The 21,236-nt window shown below is 39.0% G+C and overlaps 1 protein-coding gene across 4 annotated transcripts in view; it reads right to left on the bottom strand.

The window, feature by feature from the left end:
• Window positions 1-652: 652 nt before the first annotated feature.
• Window positions 653-21,236, bottom strand: part of LOC149224968 (putative protein phosphatase 2C 55) — a 64,900-nt gene continuing 44,316 nt past the window's right edge. For all 4 annotated transcript variants that reach the window (XM_089386367.1, XM_089386369.1, XM_089386368.1 and 1 more), the window contains 3 exons: window positions 1,711-1,860; window positions 1,251-1,588; window positions 653-1,058 (listed from right to left, as the gene is read on the bottom strand). In XM_089386367.1, coding sequence (XP_089242493.1) covers window positions 1,292-1,588; window positions 1,711-1,860 — 447 coding nt within the window. In that variant the 3' untranslated portion in view covers window positions 653-1,058; window positions 1,251-1,291. The remainder of the gene's footprint in view (window positions 1,059-1,250; window positions 1,589-1,710; window positions 1,861-21,236) is intronic.

The following is a 21,236-nucleotide window of genomic DNA, read 5'->3' as shown; positions in this document are numbered from 1 at the left end:
AAATCATTAAGAAATTTAGACAGTCAACATTTTAGCAATAGACACATGAGTTGAATCTATATAAGAGGTCGCCACACAATAAAATAGACAAATAAAAACAGCTGTGCAGTCATTGGACGCAAAACACAGACTAATCCTCTATATCAGTTATCTAGACATGAAATATAAGTCGGACAATTTGGATAGCTTACTGAACAGACTCATGTAGCAGATCACAAGGTATGGAAAATGCAAATCGGATTTTAATACACACTATTATGCATAGAGGATGAGGATCATACCTTGAAAATTAAAACACCAGGCATGGATTAATCTCTAGTACCTACAAATCAGAATTTCAAAATGCTTTCAGGGCACATCCCTTAAGTTTCCCTGCAAACATCATCCCATACCCAGAACGTGGGATGCATCCCTAGGAAGGTAGCGATGTGGTCAGATGCATCCCTAGAAGGCGTAGATATGGAGACGTGCCACCCAGGGCCAAAACAACATCCCCTGGCAATGCAGGTAAAATCTAGTTCACCAAGCATGCAAAACTGGACAGCCAGTAAATATTTACTTGATCAATAGATAATAACTCAAAAATGTCACATATCCCCAACAAAAATTGTGAGAGCTAGTAAATGCCCAATATATTTGATTAAAACATGAAGAACAGTGGTAAAATATTTCCTTTGTTAGCTCTTTAATATTTTCATTTCAACATTGTCATCTGCAAAGTACCATTCATACAACATTTTATGCCCAAACAACAGTTGGTATTGATATTTTTCAAAAGTTTAATATAATACAGCAAATATTCTGCATTTTCCGCAGTTGCTTTGCAATTTGGTTATGGTAGGATACATCTCCAGTGGCTCCCGAACAAACAGGAGTCATACAATAAGGAGAAGTTGATCTGCTTATCACAGACTCTCAGCAGAGGCTGTGAGATTTAATGAGACTTCCACTACAGAGGCAAAAATAATGGTTGATATTCGCATGTTTACAGCTGGTAGTTTACATCAGTGGTCCAATTTGGATAGCCTTGAATGGATCCAGAACATCACCAATCCTTCCTGTTCAAATTCATTTACATCATTTCTAATGGAACAGTAGAAGGCAATTATTCCATATTTGGGAAATCTATTTAACTACTATTGCAATGACATGATTTCAGACAACTTAGGATACAAAGGAACCAAAATTTAGAGAATTAAATATATTAACAGGCAAAAGCAGTAGAGGATATGGCTAGTCATTAAACCCACCTCAGAATCACAAATTATCAAAAACATCAAACTTGAATCCCCTAGTTGGAATTAGAGCTTGAAACATACGACACAACAACAGTGATATCATCCAGTTTCCCACCATAATATCGAAAACCTGCATCCTGGGCAGCAGTGGAGAAAGGGGTCTGCCGGTGTGTATCCTGTGCTCTCTGCCTGGCAAGTGCAGCAATTTTCTGAGCTGTAACCTGAGGTCCTAGCCCAGCTCTTACAGCATGAACTACTACAGCAGTCACTTCATTATTGTATAGGTTATCAAAGAGACCATCTGTACCAGCAATAATTACATCACCAGGAGCAACCTGAACGTTGAAAACCTGTATCACTAAACAAAATTAGAACATTAACAATAAAAGAGAGAATCTGAAATTTTGCTACAAAGAATCAATTTAAATATGAAGCATAGGCCAAAATAGATCAAACAATAGCATTTCTTGACCTGAGCAGAGCTGGGGAGATCACTGCCACCACCACTTTCAAGTTGAAATGTTAAATTGAAGTCATGTTGCTGTACAGGAGACCTTAAGATCGTGCATCCATCTCTTACTACTAAAAATCCGCTATCCCCCAAATTTACAGCATGCAAACCCTAGAAAGAGACAATATTCAGTCAGAGAAACAACCATCATGAAAATTGAAATACAAGCAACAACCAAACTCCTTATTAGAAGTGTCAAAGATGCAGCACCACCACCTACAGTCAAATATTTAACAGGCTATGGACAAAAACACCATAGTTACCAAATACTGCCATATAGCCTGTTCCTGTAGGAAAATACAGCAATAGTATAGATACGGCTGTATTTTCCATGCAGTAGAGGCACTGTATGGTCGAGTTTTCCTCCATTATAGTTTTCTTGCCTATCTTAACTTCCCTGCCATACCAGTGCCTCTGGAGTTTGTAGCATGCCCAGCATCTCCTAAAAAACTACATTCCTCCTCTACACATTCAGAACTGTTTGCGGAAGGTAGTGAACAGCAGGCAGGAGCCATGAAGCTGCTGACATGTATTGTGATGGTTGTGATGGTTCACACAGCAAAAAGACAGTTGGAGATGCAGTCAGGTCCTGCGGGTATATGGTAATGGGAATGTCAAAGCTGATTGCCCGAATGGCACCTGCTTTAAGGAACCAAATCATACCTTCATGGCAAAGCTCCGGCACCTACACCGCCCAGCATCTCAAATAGTGGGCATGGAGTTTCTGGATGTTGCAGCCCAGGACAGTGAAGCGAACAAAGTTCCTTCTATAAGTTAATTACTCCAGAAAACTTGGAATATAAAGATATCCATGAGGATACAGATATTATATATTAAATATGAATAAGAATGAATAAATGATTTATAAATGACAACGAGAGACTTGCTTATATATTAGGCAAGTGTCTCTTCATGAAGAGTCATGTCTCAATTAAACATGCCTCTTCAACCTAATTACTACTTAACTAATAATTATTTATGCTTATTATCATTTATATTATATTTATGCTTATTATCATTTATACTATTTTACATTATTTATATATATTTTATTTGTTACATTGCCTCCTTCCTCAAAGAGCTTTGTCCTCAAAGCTTGTCGATGAAAAAAGGCTTGATCTCTTTTTCGGCTTCGAACGTCTTTCTCTTTAGGAATAGTCATCCTCGTCGATACAAGTTGATATGATCTTCTTAGTGACAAACAAAATTGTCGCATTGAGAAGGAATCAGACCATCTGAGATTAATCTTCTGTATAATATTTTGATCACTGGAATTTTGTAACGACTTGTTAGCATAAGACTGGATTGAGAGTACATCACTATTATATGGAACATCAGTTTGTTTTTTCTGGTCTGAATGGTTCCGATAAGTAGCTTGGTTGAGTTGTCTATTCTCATGATTTGGATGCCGATAGGGAACTTTACTTTCCCTTATTGGGCATGTGCCAATTTTTAGATTTTCTTTTCGCGAAGATGTCTTTGAGTTGGTTATGAAACATTCACTGGGGATGTTCATTGGCTGAACTGCAACATCTAAGTGTGTCCTTTCTTTAACTGAATTGTCTTCTTGGTGAGTTGTGACATTCACTGGATCGGTATGTTATTTTGTCATCAACTTGAATTCCTACATTTGATGCTTCTTTCTCAATAAGTTGATGTACCTTGTTTTCTAATGACTTCTTATCCTTCGTTTCTTAATTTGAAACAGTAATTTTTCGCTATGGTTTTTAAATCAAAAAACTTCTTCATTTTTGTCAACATTGATTTTGTCAATTTCTTTTTGCATATTTTGTAATACCTTTTTACCTTCTTGAGACATTACTTTTGAAATATCTGAGATATCTTCTGGTGTTACTGAATTTGGTTTTAGTGTAAACTCTTGGAGCATTATTTTCTTCTTCTTGTAAGAAAATGTTAAAAACTTCTCCTTTGTATTTAGAATAAAGGAACCTAGAGTTTCCATCCAAGGTCACCCCAAAACAATGTCACTATCAATGTCACTATCGTAAAAACGTAAGGTTTTCACAGTGAATTTTGAGGTAAAAGTATAATCTCCAATATTTAAGTGTAAATTGCTTATATCGTATTGTTTGCCACAAATATTTGTTTCAACTATATTCGATTCAGGAATCACCAATTGGTTAGCACATTTAAGACTAACATAATTACTTCTTTCAACAAGACAGATAGAGATTATGATGTCTCTACCTACAAGCAATCCTTTGATTTGAAATAATGTATCAACATATTTACCAAAGGTTTCAGGAAACCTTTCATTACTAGTCTCCATTTTACTCTTTAAATATTAAATACCTTTTTAAATCACTACTTTTTTTTATATAAAACCCTTTTTCTCTTTTCCTTTATTTTTTTTTAATTTTATATATTCTCTTAATTTATAAAATAAATTTCCACTTCTCTCTTATAAAAATCTAATATATATATATATAGATATATATATTTCAAATATTCTCTTCTTCTTCTTCTTCTTTTTTTCACTCTTTTAATAAAAAAATTTATATAATAATAATTTTTTTAACTATAATTATAAATTATATATATTATATAATTTATATTTATATTTATTATAAAAATTATAATTATATAAAATTTATATATACTTTTTTGAGACCCACTTTTCCTTTTATATGTAACTATATAAGGCTTATATAGTATCCTTTTTTATAGTTATAATAATATTTTTTTTCTCAGAAAATTTTATCTTTAGATTTGAACAATTAAAATTATTTATATCACACCTTTTTTCTCAAATGTTATCAAAGTATCTTTTACTTTTAAAATACTACGGGCAATTACCATGGGTTGTTTCTAAAACCACGGGCTTCTTCACATAAAAAGTTTTAAATGTCACTTGGTATGAGATTTTGTATCCCTTTGGTTTTTTATTTTACTTTTAAAATACCATGGGCTATTACCATGGGTTGTTTTTTAAAACCACGACTTCCCCATGTAAAAAGTTTTAAATATACTTGTTATGAGATTTTATATCCGTTTTGTTTTTTCTTATTTTTTTTCTTCTTCTTTTTTATTTTATTTTATTTACTTATATATATATATATATATATATATATTTTGGTTAAATTTTTTTTTTATGGCCAGGCATAGAAAAACAGAGAAAAGGAGAAACTCCCAAATTCTGCGCAAAATGCTTCAATTGTACGACAACAAGGTTGACGAATTTGGATAGCCAAGGACCTAGATAGGAGAACGAGCTCTGTGCACCGGTTAAGCAACCTAGAGGACCACCAAACTGCTCTAATACCACATGAAGCGAACAAAGTTCTTTCTATAAATTAATTACTCCAGAAAACTTGGAATATAAAGATATCCATCAAGATACAAATATTATATATTAAATATGAATAAGAATGAATGAATGACTTACAAATGAGAATGAGAGACTTGCTTATATATCAGGCAAGTGTCTCTTCATGAAAGAGTCATGTCTTACTTACACATGCCTCTTCAACCTAATTACTACTTAACTAATAATTATTTATGCTTATTATCATTTATATTATTTTACATTATTTATATATATTTTATTCGTTATGTTACGAGTCTTTCAATGAATGTCTAGTTAAATCCAATTACTAGGGCCCATCTGGGAGATTGTAATTTGTAGCATGTAAAAAGTCTTGGGTCAGTCCCGAGACAACCCAGGTTGAAATATATCATTTAATTAAAATAGTTATATTGCATACTTTTATGGTTGAAATTAAATCAAACAAAGCTATACAATACTTTATAATTATATTATATTACACAAAGTAACATTATAACTAGTAAAAAGATATTAATAATAAACTTTAGATCGGAAATATTAATAATAAGTAATATTAATAATATCAGTAAACGGGAAGCGAGGACTCTGGAGCAACATGAGGAGCGTTAGGGTTTCGTTCAGCAATTGCAGGGTTTGCTAGGCCACCGCTGCGGAGTTCAGATCCACTCCGGGTGCACATGGAGATCGCTACTTCTGTAATGCTCTAAGCACTAGGCGAGAACGTTTGTGGGTTTTGGTTGGGTTGTATTGTATTGTATTGGCCGAATTTTTGGAGCAGAGAACGGCATTTTTCCATTAAGAAAATGGCTGGCAACTTCAACGCTGCCCTTTTTCTCCAGATGTGGTCAGAGTGGGTACAAGGGATCGCGGATCAAGTCTATTTTGCTCTGACAGGTTTATCCTAGCCGGCCTTGTTGAAATGTAACTAGTGTCGATCATCATAATTTGTACGTGAGTCATGACTTGATATAATCATTGAGGTATTTGTCAAAAGAAAAAGAAAAGAAAATTTATTATTATTGAAATGGGTTTCTTGTCCATCATATTGTGGTCTTAGGTCAAAGCACCCATTGAATGCTCTAGGGGTCTTGTTGACAAGTCAAAAGGTCAAGGTCATGATGTACTAGCCCTTGGAGAGCTCATGTATCAAGAAAGAAAAATAATAGATGTCAATTGTATTGCCTAGAAGCCTCCAACTGATGAGTCGACTAGCCTTCTTCAAGTCAGCCTAAGGTGGCCCAATTCATCCACAAGCAAAGCCTATATAAAGGAACTCGCTCTCATCATTTCCATATACATGCAACAAGTAATATATCTCTGATCCAGCAAGAGAATTAGATGAGATCTGATCCACCGAAGAACGGGAGGAGAAGTAAATTTCTATGGAAGCCAACGAAAGAAGAAAGGAAGCAATTTCAAGATCCGCCTGCTCACACGTGTGAATTTTTTGAGGAACTAGGGTTTCCTCAACCTTCTTGTGCAGAGATATTCTTTAAGGTTCTGGTTGGCTCATCACTTGGGATTTGGTCAAGGTCTTGGAAGTCTTCATTGAAATTCTATAAAAGAGATTTTCGTGGGTTTTCCTCTATAGGAGAGGTTTTGACCCTGGCTAGCAACCTACATCTGGGGTTCTTGTGTTTGTGTTGTGATCTTCTTATTGGCATTTGTCTTGATGATAAAACAAAGCTAAATAACAAAAATAATGTCACAAGAAAATGTCATGGATTCAACAGAAATCAAATTTAAATAACCTTAACTTTTATGCCCTAGATTTCTCAACATGGTATCAGAGCTAGGGCTTTTGAACAGATGGCAAAAAATGTTGAAAAATGTGTAACTTGGTTCGGTCTTCATAAATATGAAATGTACTTTTGATTATTGTATACTATAAAATGAAAGAAAAATTATTATTACTATTATGAAGCACCCATTGAGTGCTTCTAGGGCTTGTCCTAGGTCAAGTCAAAAGAGTCATTGCCATATGTTGAAGACCCCATCATGCACATTGTAACTTGTAAAAAGAATTATTTTTGTATTTAAAAGTGTTAGTATACCCTCCAAGACCAAGTCAGCCTGCCAGCTAAGAAGTCGGCCTATTTTGAGGAGCCTCGTCCACCTTAGAAGCCTATATAAAGGAAGGAACTCGACCTCGCATGGACACATATTCACTTCTCATTATCCAAGCGAAGGAGGAGCAAGAAGGCTAGCTAAGAAGGAGAAGGAAGAAGGAAGAAGTTTTTGGGCTAATTCTCTCACACGTCCAAAGAAGAAGAGCTAGGGTTTGTTGCTTCAAGGTCGAAATTCTCAAGTTGTTAGAAGAAGATCGAAGTTGCTCGAAGAGGAGCCTACTAGGTCACTCTCTAGCTCTAGACAAGGAAGCAAGTGAAGAGAAGTTGTTGGGCGGCCATGGAAGGCTAATTTTCACTCCCACGTATGGATGCGGTGCATTTGCAACGACCGAAAATTTCAGACCTACAATAGAGGCCAAAAATCTAAAGTTGGGGGATCGAAGTTATGTTGCTAGAAGAGATTTGACTTGGTTTGACTTAGACAAAGGAAGCACATCATCAAGAAGGTCGGACTTGGTCTTGGAAGTGTATTGGTCTTCATCTAGAGGTCTTGGAATTCGTCAGTTGAAGAATCTATAAGAGAAGAGATTTATGGGTTTTCCTCTCAAATGGAGAGGTTTTGGCCCTGGCTTGCAACCTATATCTTGTGTTTTTATGTACTATTGTTTTGGTAGTTGTTTGATGATAAGAAAAAACATAATAATAAGAGAAGAAGCTAATAAGATGTTGAAATTTGGTACCGGAGGACAGGTGGTTCCCTTAGGCTTTGATCTTTGGCCTAGGGAAAAGTGTCCAAAAAAATTTAATTTTTCTCCTAAATTGACTTTATAATTTTATAAAGTTAAAACTAATTTAAAAGTGACTTTAAGTGATAAAGTTATTAAGTCTAATTTTAAAGTGACTTTTATAAAGTCAATGAAAAATTAGAAAGGAAAAGTGACTTTGGAAATAAATGACTAAGTGGGTCTTTATTAAAGTGGGGTGAATTAAAAAATAGAAAGTGAGATTTAAATGAGCATTTAATCTCAACCATTGATCTAAATCTATTTCAGCGATTGGATTTAGAGATCACCCAAAAGTCACTTGGATCACCCAAAAGTCACTTGGAGTTATATTAAAGGAGGAAAAGAAGGAAAAGGTCATTCATTCTTTCATGAGCAAATTGGGAGAAGGAGAGCAAGAGAGCAAGAGAGATTTCTGAGCAGGAAGGAGAAGGAGACAGCAGCTTGGCACACATTCCAAGGCAGCAGTTGAGCAGATTTGTACAGTTGATTCAGCACATAGTGAAAGGCAGATTTTTGCACAAAAATCGAGGAGCAGTTTGCTGATTTTTCTGCACACAAAACGGAGGTCGTACAGCATTTATTGCTGTCCTGTTTGCTGTAATTTCCAGATTGCTGTGAGGCACGGGAAAGGAGATAAGTTGTAAATTTGCTTGCTGATTTTTTGCTGAATAATTCTCACTGTAAAAAGACAATTTTCAGAAATAAAGAAGAGCTCTCAAACTGGTTTTCTCCAAGAGTTGTAGGGGGTTTTTCCAGGGTCAAGTTGACCAAAAATATCAGTGTTTTAATGTGTTTTAATGGCTGTTTTTAATTGCTGATTTTTAATTCTGCAATTTCCAGCATTCTGAAAAATTTCCAGAATTTGTGTTTTCAGCAATATTTATTTTTTCAGTCTGTTAAATGTATGGTTATGGGAATGGGCATTTAACTACATGGGAGAAATAAGGAGAAACTGAAAACCGGGGTGGGAAAACAGAAATTTTTACATGGTATCAGAGCTTGAGTGCTGAAGGGCAGTTTGGGACAGCAAAAGGAAAAATTACAGTTGCTGATTTTTCACTCAGAAAATTCCAGCAAGCTGATTTTTTCATAAACAGCAGTTTTACCTTTACTACAGCAGTGCTATTTTTCAGTTTTAGGACAGCAGGATGTCATTGGGATTGAGGGTGGAGGATAGGCTGGATGGGCATATAAATTACAGCGTTTGGAAGGAGAGAATGCAGAGTATCTTTGAGGAGGCAGAAGTCTGGGATATCATGGTGCATACTGCACAGAACCCTGTTGTTGTGCCCACTGATATTACTCAGTTGGCTGAGTATAAAAAGAAGAACAATAAGGGTAAGAGGCTGATTCTAGACGGAATCAAAGACCATTGCATTCCTCATGTGAGAGGAAAGAGCAATGCCCATGAGATGTGGACAGCATTGTCCAATCTCTACCAGAGTACCAATGAGAACCGGAAGATGGTCCTGAAGGAGAAGCTGAAGAACATTAAGATGGGTAATGATAGTGCAGCTGGATATCTCACAAAGATTACCAATGTGAGAGATGAGTTGGCAGCGATTGGAGAGGCCATTCCATCCACTGAGTTGGTGCGTATTGCAGTGAATGGCCTCCCCCGTTCATGGTTGAACTTTGCTGATGGGGTTTGTGCACGTGAGACCCTTCCCACATGGGAGAGGTTTTGGGATGATTGCATTCAGACAGAGATCAGGAAAGGACAGCTTGGGGCAGCCAAGCCAGCTGAACAGGATGAGGATGTAGCACTGGTGGCAGGAGGCAAGAAAGGCAAAGGGAAGAAGCAGACTTCCACAAGCAGTGGTGGGGGCAAAGGCAAAGGTAAAGGTAAACCGGGGAACACACAGAAGGACTATTCCAAGGTGAAGTGTTGGAATTGTCAAAAGATGGGACACTATGCAGTTGTGTGTCCGGAGAAGAAGAAGAAGAAGGGAAAGAACCAGGACGTGGCAGCTTCAGCTGAGATTGAGGACTTTGCAGGTCGTTTTGACCGGGAGTTTGCGTTCACTACATGTGAGTCCTCTAGTGCAGGATCACCTGCCACACAGGTTCAGAGGGAGCATGCTTTTCCCTCGATTAGCGGAGCATCTACAGGTATTTGGTATGTGGACAGTGGGGCTTCACGTCACATGACAGGAGTCCGTGAGTACTTCTCAGAGCTTTCAGAGAGTGGCACTGATATTGAGGTAGTACTCGGTGATGACAGAGTTGTTAGAGCAGTCGGGGTGGGGACAGTGACATTTCAGAGGGAGTCCAAACCTCCCTTGAAGGTGTCAGAGGTTCTTTATGTGCCAAGGATGAGGAAGAACCTCATATCCGTCTCAGCTTTGGAGGACAGAGGATATGACGTACTGTTCAGGGGAGGACAGGTGTTGATGTATCCCAGGGACACTCCAGCTGATTCAGCTAGAGTGATAGGTGTACGCCAAGCAAAGGTGTACAAGTTTGCATTTCAGCCCCTTTTGGCATTGAGCAGTAGTACCGACAGCAGATCTAGCAGTTCTGAGCTGTGTGAGATTTGGCACCGCAGGATGGGACATATGTATCATGGAGCCTTGAGGACATTGCGGGAGATCACTACAGGTGTGCCAGATTTCAGTACTGATCACTTTGATACTTGCAGAGGTTGTGCGATGGGCAAATTTGCCAAATCCCCTTTTCCCAGCAGTGACAGCAGAGCGACGGGGATACTTGATTTGATTCATTCCGATGTGAGCGGTCGGATGTCTCATGTTTCCTTGAGTGGGTATGAGTACTATGTTTTATTCATTGATGATCACTCCAGGAGGACCTGGATTTATTTCTTGAAGACCAAGAGTGAGGTCTTCAAGCGGTTTCAGGAGTTCAGAGCTCTTGTGGAGACACAGACAGGCCGAAAGATCAAGTCCTTGAGGTCGGACAATGGAGGAGAGTACACCCTTGGAGAGTTTGTTGACTATTGTGCGGAGGCAGGCATTAGGAGGGAGTTCACTGTTCCTTACAACCCCCAGCAGAACGGGGTTGCGGAGAGGAAGAACAGATCCATCATAGAGGCTGCCAAAGCTATGTTACATGATCAGGGGTTGCCATTGTTCTTGTGGGCAGAGGCCTGCAACACAGTTGTTTACTTGCAGAACAGGAGTCCGCATCGTGCCTTGGGGCACATGACTCCGGAGGAGGCTTTCTCTGGGAAGAAGCCTGATCTTGGTCATCTTCATATCTTTGGATGCATTACATACTCCTATATACCCAAGGAGAAGAGGACCAAACTAGAGCCCACCGCAGAGAAGGGTATCTTTGTGGGCTACAATGAGACCTCAAAGGCCTTTCGGATTTACATTCCTGCACAGAGGAGAGTTGTTGTCAGACGGGATGTGAAGTTCGAGGAGGACAGGGCCTTTAGGAGGTCACGGGAGTTAGAGTATCTGGATCAGCCAGACCCTCAGCAACAGTTGAGTCAGTCGCAGGGATCCAGTGGGCAGGGATCCGGAGGTACATCTATGAGGATGTCAGGTCCGTCAGTGAGCAGTGGCTCATCGAGCCAGAGGGGTGGTGCTCCGGGCAGCATGCAGAGCAGTTCACAGAGCAGTTCACTAGGGAGTCCACTGATGGACAGTTCACACGGTACCTCAGCTTCTACAGGTTCAGGTGCAGGCAGGAGGACAGCAGACAGACAGTCAGGAGTTCAGGCTACTGATGATGATGAGGAGGAGGAGTTTCATTCTCCGGTGGAAGAAGTGCGCTCAAGGAAGAGGAAGCCCAAGTGGCTTCAGGACACCTTGAGAGATGCCACATCTGTTGCTGAGCCGAAGAGGCCGGTCAGAGAGAGTAGACCACCTGAGAGGTTTTGTAGTTATATGGCGATGGTTACCAGCATCCTTGACTCTGAGCCTTCTAGCTATGAGGAGGCAGCTAGCTAGCAGGTCTGGAGAGAGGCCATGCAGGAGGAGTATTCTTCTATCATGAAGAATGATGTTTGGGAGGTGGTGCCGAGGCCTGAGGGCAAATCCGTGGTTACTTCCAGATGGCTTTACAAGGTAAAGCATGCTGCAGATGGCAGCATTGAGAAATTCAAAGCGAGGTTTGTGGCTAGAGGGTTCTCCCAGGTAGAGGGAGTTGATTATGAGGAGACCTTCGCTCCCGTGGCTCGATATACTTCGATCCGCTCCATTATATCGATAGCAGCAGAGATGGGTTGGAAGATCCACCAGATGGATGTGAAGACCGCATTTCTCAATGGCTTCATACAGGAGGAGGTGTACATTGAGCAGCCACAGGGCTTTGAGGTGCATGGGAAGGAGTCCCATGTGTGCAGATTGAAGAAGGCCCTTTATGGCCTGAAGCAAGCTCCCAGAGCTTGGTACTCCAGGATAGATGCATACTTGCAGGGGATGGGTTTCACAAAGAGTGAGGCAAATCCGAACCTTTACTTTATTGTGATTGGTGAGGAGCCTCTCATTCTGGTGCTGTATGTGGATGACTTGATCATTACAGGTGCAGAGAGACTCATAGAGCACTGCAAGAGAGATCTTGCGGCGGAGTTTGAGATGAAGGACATCGGCTTGATGCATTACTTTTTGGGTTTGGAGGTGTGGCAGGAGGAGGGGCATTTCTTCCTGGGGCAGGGGAAGTATATTGTGGACATCCTTAGCAGATTCCACATGGAGGATTGTAGACCCATGTCGACACCGATGATCACCAACTGGAAGAAGCTTCATGCTTCGGATTCCGAGTTGGTGGATCCCACATTGTACAGGCAGCTGATTGGTTCCTTGATGTATTTGGTCAACACTAGACCAGATATCTGTTTTGCAGTCAACACGATGAGTCAGTTTATGTGTGAGCCTAGGAAGGTTCACTGGGTGGCTGCAAAACACATTTTGCGGTACTTGCAGGGGACAGTGGATTATGGTCTGGACTACAGGCAGGGAGATGGAGTGAGATTGGCAGGATACACTGATTCTGATTGGGCAGGTTGTGCTTCTGATAGGAAGAGCACTTCAGGGTGTTGTTTTGGGTTGGGTTCAGCAGTAGTGTCATGGTTCAGCCGGAAGCAGCAGTCAGTAGCACTGAGTTCAGCGGAAGCAGAGTATATGGCAGCCAGTCTAGCTAGTTGTGAGGCCATCTGGCTTCGCAAGATGTTGTTTGGCTTATTTGGTCAGCCGTTGAGACCTTCAGTGATTTACTGTGATAATCAGAGTTGCATTAAACTCACGGAGAATCCAGTATTTCATGACAGGTCAAAGCATATCGGGATCAGATATCATTTCATCAGAGACTATGTTCAGAAGGGAGCTGTGAAGCTTGAGTATATTTCCACTGATGAGCAGGTTGCAGATATCCTTACCAAAGCCTTACCACGGGGCAAGCATGTCTACTTCAGAGACAAGATGGGTGTGGTGAGGAACACCTTCCTCGGTAAGAGGGAGTGTTGAAATTTGGTACCGGAGGACAGGTGGTTCCCTTAGGCTTTGATCTTTGGCCTAGGGAAAAGTGTCCAAAAAAATTTAATTTTTCTCCTAAAGTGACTTTATAATTTTATAAAGTTAAATCTAATTTAAAAGTGACTTTAAGTGATAAAGTTATTAAGTCTAATTTTAAAGTGACTTTTATAAAGTCAATGAAAAATTAAAAAGGAAAAGTGACTTTGGAAATAAATGACTAAGTGGGTCTTTATTAAAGTGGGGTGAATTAAAAAATAGAAAGTGAGATTTAAATGAGCATTTAATCTCAACCATTGATCTAAATCTATTTCAGCCATTGGATTTAGAGATCACCCAAAAGTCACTTGGATCACCCAAAAGTCACTTGGAGTTATATTAAAGGAGGAAAAGGTCATTCATTCTTTCATGAGCAGATTGGGAGAAGGAGAGCAAGAGAGCAAGAGAGATTTCTGAGCAGGAAGGAGAAGGAGACAGCAGCTTGGCACACATTCCAAGGCAGCAGTTGAACAGATTTGTACAACTAATTCAGCACATAGTGAAAGGCAGATTTTTTGCACAAAAATCGAGGAGCAGTTTGCTGATTTTTCTGCACGCAAAACAGAGGTCGTACAGCATTTATTGCTGTCCTGTTTGCTATAATTTCCAGATTGCTGTGAGGCACGGGAAAGGAGATAAGTTGTAAATTTGCTTGCTGATTTTTTGCTGAATAATTCTCACTGTAAAAAGACAATTTTCAGAAATAAAGAAGAGCTCTCAAACTGGTTTTCCCCAAGAGTTGTAGGGGGTTTTTCCAGGGTCAAGTTGACCAAAAATATCAGTGTTTTAATGTGTTTTAATGTGTTTTAATGGCTGTTTTTAATTGCTGATTTTTAATTCTACAATTTCCAGCATTCTGAAAAATTTCCAGAATTTGTGTTTTCAGCAATATTTATTTTTTCAGTCTGTTAAATGTATGGTTATGGGAATGGGCATTTAACTACATGGGAGAAATAAGGAGAAGCTGAAAACCGGGGTGGGAAAACAGAAATTTTTACATAAGAAAGAAAAAGTAAAAAGACATCACAAACAGTTATCAAGAATAGAGAAATCATCCTAACTATTGCCCTAGAGATTACTCAACAGAAAGAAGATCAATTTGGCGTTACATCATCTCAAGGAAATCATCTACCATAGACCGAATTTATGGAGGCAAATAAGTCAAAGTTCTAGGCATAATTACCAGCCCTAATTGCAAAAGTAAGGTTGCAGGCATTGTAAGGCTAGCAAGAGCACTTTGAGGACAATTCAGCCCTATTCAAGGAAACCTAAAGGCTAATTTAATAGCCCTCTCCACACCCACTCATTGGCAAGCAAATCAAAGCTTTCTGGACACCATTATCTTGCCCTAATCTCTACATCAAGGTTGCAAACCTACTTTAGCAAAGCAAAGGCATAAGGAGCATAGTTGTGCAGGGTTAAACGACTTATCTAACAACATAAGAGAGGTCGCACCTCTTGACATTGGAGAGAAGGTTAAAAAGGAGACCACCAAGTCTGCATCTTTTATCCAAATCACCGAATTTCTGAACAACTTCACAACATTATAGTCATTGTTAACCAGTGAATTTATCAAAGTTTTGTGAAGGGATTGTTCTAGTTTTGCAAGGCATTCAAGGCCTTCCTATTGGCAACCATATCAACCCTAGAAGGGAGACAAATCTTCTGTACATGGTTCGAAATTCTATGACATTGTTTTATACATAAGTGTCACATTGATAAGGACAATCTCCAAAAGAATCGAAATTCTAAAACTACACTTGTGCAAATAAGTAGTACTAGATCGATTTTGTTGAAGGGATACTCTGAGCATAAGACTAAAGCTTAGTCTCCCTGTCAAGCGAAACTCATACCCTTCATTTGTACATGATCTTCTCTCTACTTGAGCATGACGTCCGAGCTACTCTTCAAAATTCTGAGCATACAAGTAAAGGCTAGAAAAGAAGAAGCCTAGTTCTCCTATTGTTCTAAGCACAATTACATTTCAAAAGGATTTAATTCGGGCCTCTGTCACCAAGGAAGAGGAGTCGAGACTCCTATTACATTTCTATGCATGAAGGAAACCTAGAACGAAGTGTAGAAATTTCTGTTTTCCCACCCCGGTTTTCAGTTTCTCCTTATTTCTCCCATGTAGTTAAATGCCCATTCCCATAACCATACATTTAACAGACTGAAAAAAAAAAAAATATTGCTGAAAACACAAATTCTGGAAATTTTTCAGAATGCTGGAAATTGCAGAATTAAAAATCAACAATAAAAAACAGCGATTAAAACACATTAAAACACTGATATTTTTGGTCAACTTGACCCTGGAAAAACCCCCTACAACTCTTGGGGAAAACCAGTTTGAGAGCTCTTCTTTATTTCTGAAAATTGCCTTTTTACAGTGAGAATTACTCAGCAAAAAATCAGCAAGCAAATTTACAACTTATCTCCTTTCCCGTGCCTCACAGCAATCTGGAAATTACAGCAAATAGGACAGCAATAAATGTTGTACGGCCTCTGTTTTGTCTGCAGAAAAATCAGCAAACTGCTCCTCGATTTTTGTGCAAAAATCTGCCTTTCACTATGTGCTGAATCAGTTATACAAATCTGCTCAACTGCTGCCTTGGAATATGTGCCAAGCTGCTGTCTCCTTCTCCTCCCTGCTCAGAAATCTCTCTTGCTCTCTTGCTCTCCTTCTCCCAATCTGCTCATGAAAGAATGAATGACCTTTTCCTCATTTTCCTCCTTTAATATAACTCCAAGTGACTTTTGGGTGATTCAAGTGACTTTTGGGTGATCTCTAAATCCAATGGCTGAAATAGATTTAGATCAATGGTTGAGATTAAATGCTCATTTAAATCTCACTTTCTATTTTTTAATTCACCCCACTTTAATAAAGACCCACTTAGTCATTTATTTCCAAAGTCACTTTTCCTTTCTAATTTTTCATTGACTTTATAAAAGTCACTTTAAAATTAGACTTAATAACTTTATCACTTAAAGTCACTTTTAAATTAGATTTAACTTTATAAAATTATAAAGTCACTTTAGGAGAAAAATTAAATTCTTTTGGACACTTTTCCCTAGGCCAAAGATCAAACCCTAAGGGAACCACCTGTCCTCCGGTACCAAATTTCAACACGAAGGATCATTAGGCCCATCACTTTGGGCTCAGTCCTAGACACTCGCATAAAAGGATTGAAGCATTTGCACATCCTACAATTATAAGAATATACATTGACCTATGGAGATGGTATAAGTCTCTGTGATATGAGATCCATGATTTGTGCCTTCCACATTGACAAGGTCACCATATATATATATATATATAGTTTGAACTACTTATATCAGTTGATCTGACCTGTGGATATTTTGATTTACAATGGCAATATTGTTTTAATTGTTGAATAAGGGTCTATATTGAAGCCCCAGTCCTAGGATATAGACATGAGTGAATATTTGGTCACGTTGGGAAGGAAAGGAGGCTACAGGCAAAAGGTGAAGTCACATCTTTGTGATAGTGACACTATAAGTGCTAGACAGTTTTGAGTTATTGACAGTCAGCACTTGTGGAAAATTCTTGGGCATAAGAAGAATTATTGCATATGAAGCAGTTGTCTCGAGGCAGTAAGTAGGGTCACGATATTGTGATAGTCTTCTCTTTAAAGGAAGGGTCCAGTTTACCTCAATTTTGTTCCATCATGGGAAAGGGTTATTGTTGCTAACAACAAAATAAAAAAAGATAAAGCAAATACAGAGAAGGATATCTTGAGTTCATGCACACCTTGAAGGAAAACAATGAAGAAACCATGGCATCTGAAATTGCAGGTCACTATAGGTATGTAACCATGAGGTATGTATGGCATATTTTTGTTAAGGGTCCAACATGAACTATTGTGGGGTTAGTGGTACTAGGGTTTGTTGTTAAAACTATTGATATAGGTGTTATATCTGAAAACCTTCATTGGTATAAGTAAAAACCCTAATCATATCGAAACCCTAACTATGTTCCCTCAAAGAAACCCTAACCCTCAGTCTTTAGGGTTTGTGCACAATCTAGGGCTCATGTCTAGTAGGCATGGATAAGGCTGATAAGTTATATATGGAGCCCTTGGTCTAGGGTTGACACTTGAAAACCCTAGGAATTCAACCTCTAAGTCTCATGGTAACCCTAGATTTACAGATTGACATCATGTTTTTGTTATTGTATACTTCGCTTGGGTGTACTTGATGATGAATGTTGCATGCACAAAAAGTAAAGAAAGAAGGATGAGCAAATCCTCTATTTTGGTAAGCATGATGGAAGGAGGGAATTGTAGGGACCCATGAATCCTTGGGCACTTTGATATGTAAAGATATATTCATTATATAATCATGGGACTATGGATGCCTGAAAAGAATTAGTAACAGCGTACAATAGAATTCATAAACCTGATATAGAAGTGAGCTAGCCAATATAAAGATTTTGTTACAGAGAAATAATAAGGATCATTTTTGGATCCTCCTTTGTAATGTCATGAAGTGACTTCTTCAGCTAGGAAGAATGACCATCATGATTGTTATCCATTCTATATGTTTTTGGAGCAAGCCTCTTAAGAAGCTTGTTGGATTAATGCACGATATATCTCATTTCTGGACATGAGGAGCAGGGCTAGATGACTGGCTGAGATGAGTTCTGCTAAAGACTAATAAAATTTGAAGGAAGACCATGATGTTAATGAAGACATGATATACTGTTAGGTTTTGCACGATAATGTTATATATAGAAGATTCACTTTAAGAAGAATATGATTGGGTTGTTGCCTCGGTACTTGGTCCGAGGCGTTGATGTACACCTCAATGACAGATATGATAACAGGTTGCAGATGGTTTGATGGTCATGACTTGATCACTTTCCAGATGTTCAAGAAGGAGACATTTTGTGATGAAGATAATGATTAGTCTGTGATGAAAATGATGATTAGTTTGTGATGAAGATGATGATATAACAAAGGGTCATCATAAAAGGGTAACTTCATTTGATGTTCATTTTGATATTTAAACTCATCTGGTTGAGTTGAAACAGTACTACCAAAAGAGGGTTGTAGAATGCAATGTTTTAAAACTCCAACTCCGACTCCGACTCAGTCGAGGGCGACTCCGACTCAGACTCCAACTCCGAGGGCGACTTGGTCGACTCGATTTCAATGACTTGGTCGTTGTAAAAAATACATTAAATATTTATTTTTTTATAAAAAAACATAATTTTAAGATTTTCATTCAGGTTTCCAAACACACAGCATTAGAATATAGATAGAAGACAACATATGATCAAAGTAGGCTCATGAATATATCCATTATATCAAAATGGCACCCAGTGCATTGTCCAATACATACATGATGATGATATAGAGATCAAAACAAAAACACATAACCAAGGAGGCTAGAAATGGCGCTATCCTCCAAAATAGATTGTAAGTCATCAAGGAACTAATACAAGGGTCCAAGAGTGTTCCTCACTCCGAGAAAGTTCCAAAGTGCATGTGTACATCTTCAAAAGGTGCATCCTCCACCATGATGTCATCTAAGAGAGAACCTATGTCACCCTTTTCAAGCATGTGAGTGACATGGCACCCCTAAGTGTAAGCATTGGCGTCAAAGAGGGATGTGTTAGCCCTCCTAAGCCATTTCAATGATAACCATCCTCATTTGTGCTTTGAAAGAAGGCACCATCCACCAAAATAGGGTCAAGGCCAGCCAGGGGTCATCTTCAGTCCATTTGGGCATATCATCAAAAAGTCCAACATCCAAGCTTTTAAGTTTAGTGTTTTAGCATTTGGAGGTTCATCAAGGGGTGTAGCATCACGTGGAATCAACTCAAGGCTCGATGCTCATCTTTGGAGGGCCAAGGTTGGGGCCACAAAGTTAGGTTTGCCTTAAGAAAGGGGCAAAGAACCTATTAGAAGGTTTTGAAGAAGAATGAAGCTATCTCTTAAGGAATCTCTATTACATATGTGATACCACCTAAACAAACCTCTCAAGATCAAGCGAGATAAACTTTTAGGGACAAAAAACTATTAAAGTATCATCGTGAAAACCTTGGAGTCCCCCAAAATCAAAAAATTCAAAAAAATTGTTCTTTTTTTAATTCACAGGCTTTTGTCATCCAACCCGGCCAAGTCGGCCGAATTATTACCGAGTCGGCCGAGTTGTTAGACAACTCGGTCGGCTTGGTAATAACCCGGCCGGCCAAACCGGTTCACTGGCCGAGTCGACCTGGTGAGGCCTTGACTCGGACCAACTCGGCCAAATTGGTTCCGAGCCGGCCGAATCTTAAAACACTAGTAGAATGTCACCTATAACTAGTACTCATGTGATTGGATGGAAGATCCTAAACTAAGCATGACTTGAAAGAGGTAGTTGTATGAAGGATAACCAGATGTGGACTAAAAGATCACTTTTCGAGGAAGAAAAGGATTACATGACTGCGGGTTCAACATTATGGTTTGTTGAAGAGAAGTGATGAAGAAGATGGCTTATGCCCTACAAAGGAGTTATGAAGATGAAAGGCCCCATGATGATGAAGTCGTATATACAGGGCCCTGTAAGATTCAAAGAAGCTCGCATGTGTGATGATGACAATAGAGTTCTGAGAGCTACTATAGTAGTTGATGATTGACACTTCTCCCTAGTTGAAAGGGAGCACCTCCTTGGTTGAGATGGAGTGACAGATATAGTTCTCTGCTTCATGTGTCATGCACTAGACTCGACTAAGACTAATAGTCGTAAGTCTTAGTGATGACCACGAGGAGAGAATGGCGTCCAGAGGACTGGTAAGCATCTGAGACAGATACTCCTTGAAGATTTGGAATCCAAGATTGGAAGTAGTCTGGTGACCGATACTATTTGTGGATGAGGTAGGGCATCTAATAGGTAAGAGTAGTCGAAGAGGAAATTCCTTGAGGATGTGTAAATCCAAGACAAGAATAGTCCTAGAAGGACATACCTTGCAAACCTCCGGATGGGGTATGTGCCTTAGAGGTAGTGTGGTGTCCCACATAAAACCTCCCAGCATTGGGCTCTGATCTATTGAGAGATAGAGCGTGTTAGTCAAGGACTTGCTATGTTGACAAGTTGGTTGTATATTGATCATAATGTTGATGCTTAAAATGGCTTACCAATCTGACTCTTCTTATGAGAATATTTCAACGAGTATTGTCCTTATACCTGTGGTCAATTATGAATACCGCCCTAATTAAGCGGGAGTGTTGAAATGTAACTAGTGTCGGTCTTCATAATTTGTACTTGAGTCATGATTTGATACAATCATTGATGTACTTGTCAAAAGAAATAGAAAAGAAAAATTATTATTATTGAAATGGGTTTCTTGCCCATCATATTGTGGTCCTAGGTCAACGAACCCATTGAGTGCTCTAGGGGTCTTGTTGACAAGTCAAAAGGTCAAGGTCATGATGTACTAGCCCTTGGAGGGCTTATGTATCAAGAAAGAAAAATAATAAATATAAATTGTATTGTCTAGAAGCCTCCAAGTGATGAGTGGATTAGCCTTCTTCAAGTTGGCCCAAGGTGGCCCAATTCATCCTCAAGCAAAGCCTATATAAAGGAACTCGCACTCCTCGTTTGCATATAGATCCAACAAGTAATATATCTTTGATCCAGCAAGAGAATTAGAGGAAGTTTGATCCAACGAAGTAGGAAAGGAGGAGTGAATTTCAGTGGAAGCCAAGAAAAGAAGAAAGGAAGCAATTTCAAGATCTGCCTGCTCACACGTGAGAGTTTTTGAAGGAGGAACTAGAGTTTCCTCAGTCTTGTGAAGAGATATTCTTTAAGGTTTTGGCTAGCTCATCACTTGGGGTTTGGTCAA

Source organism: Pinus tabuliformis, chromosome Q (genome assembly GCF_031772625.1).
Source record: "Pinus tabuliformis cultivar Carrire ecotype Pingquan chromosome Q, CPIR1, whole genome shotgun sequence".
NCBI lineage: Eukaryota > Viridiplantae > Streptophyta > Pinopsida > Pinales > Pinaceae > Pinus > Pinus tabuliformis.
Note: the sequence above shows the minus strand (reverse complement) of the source record. Positions and strands in the feature narration are given on the sequence as shown.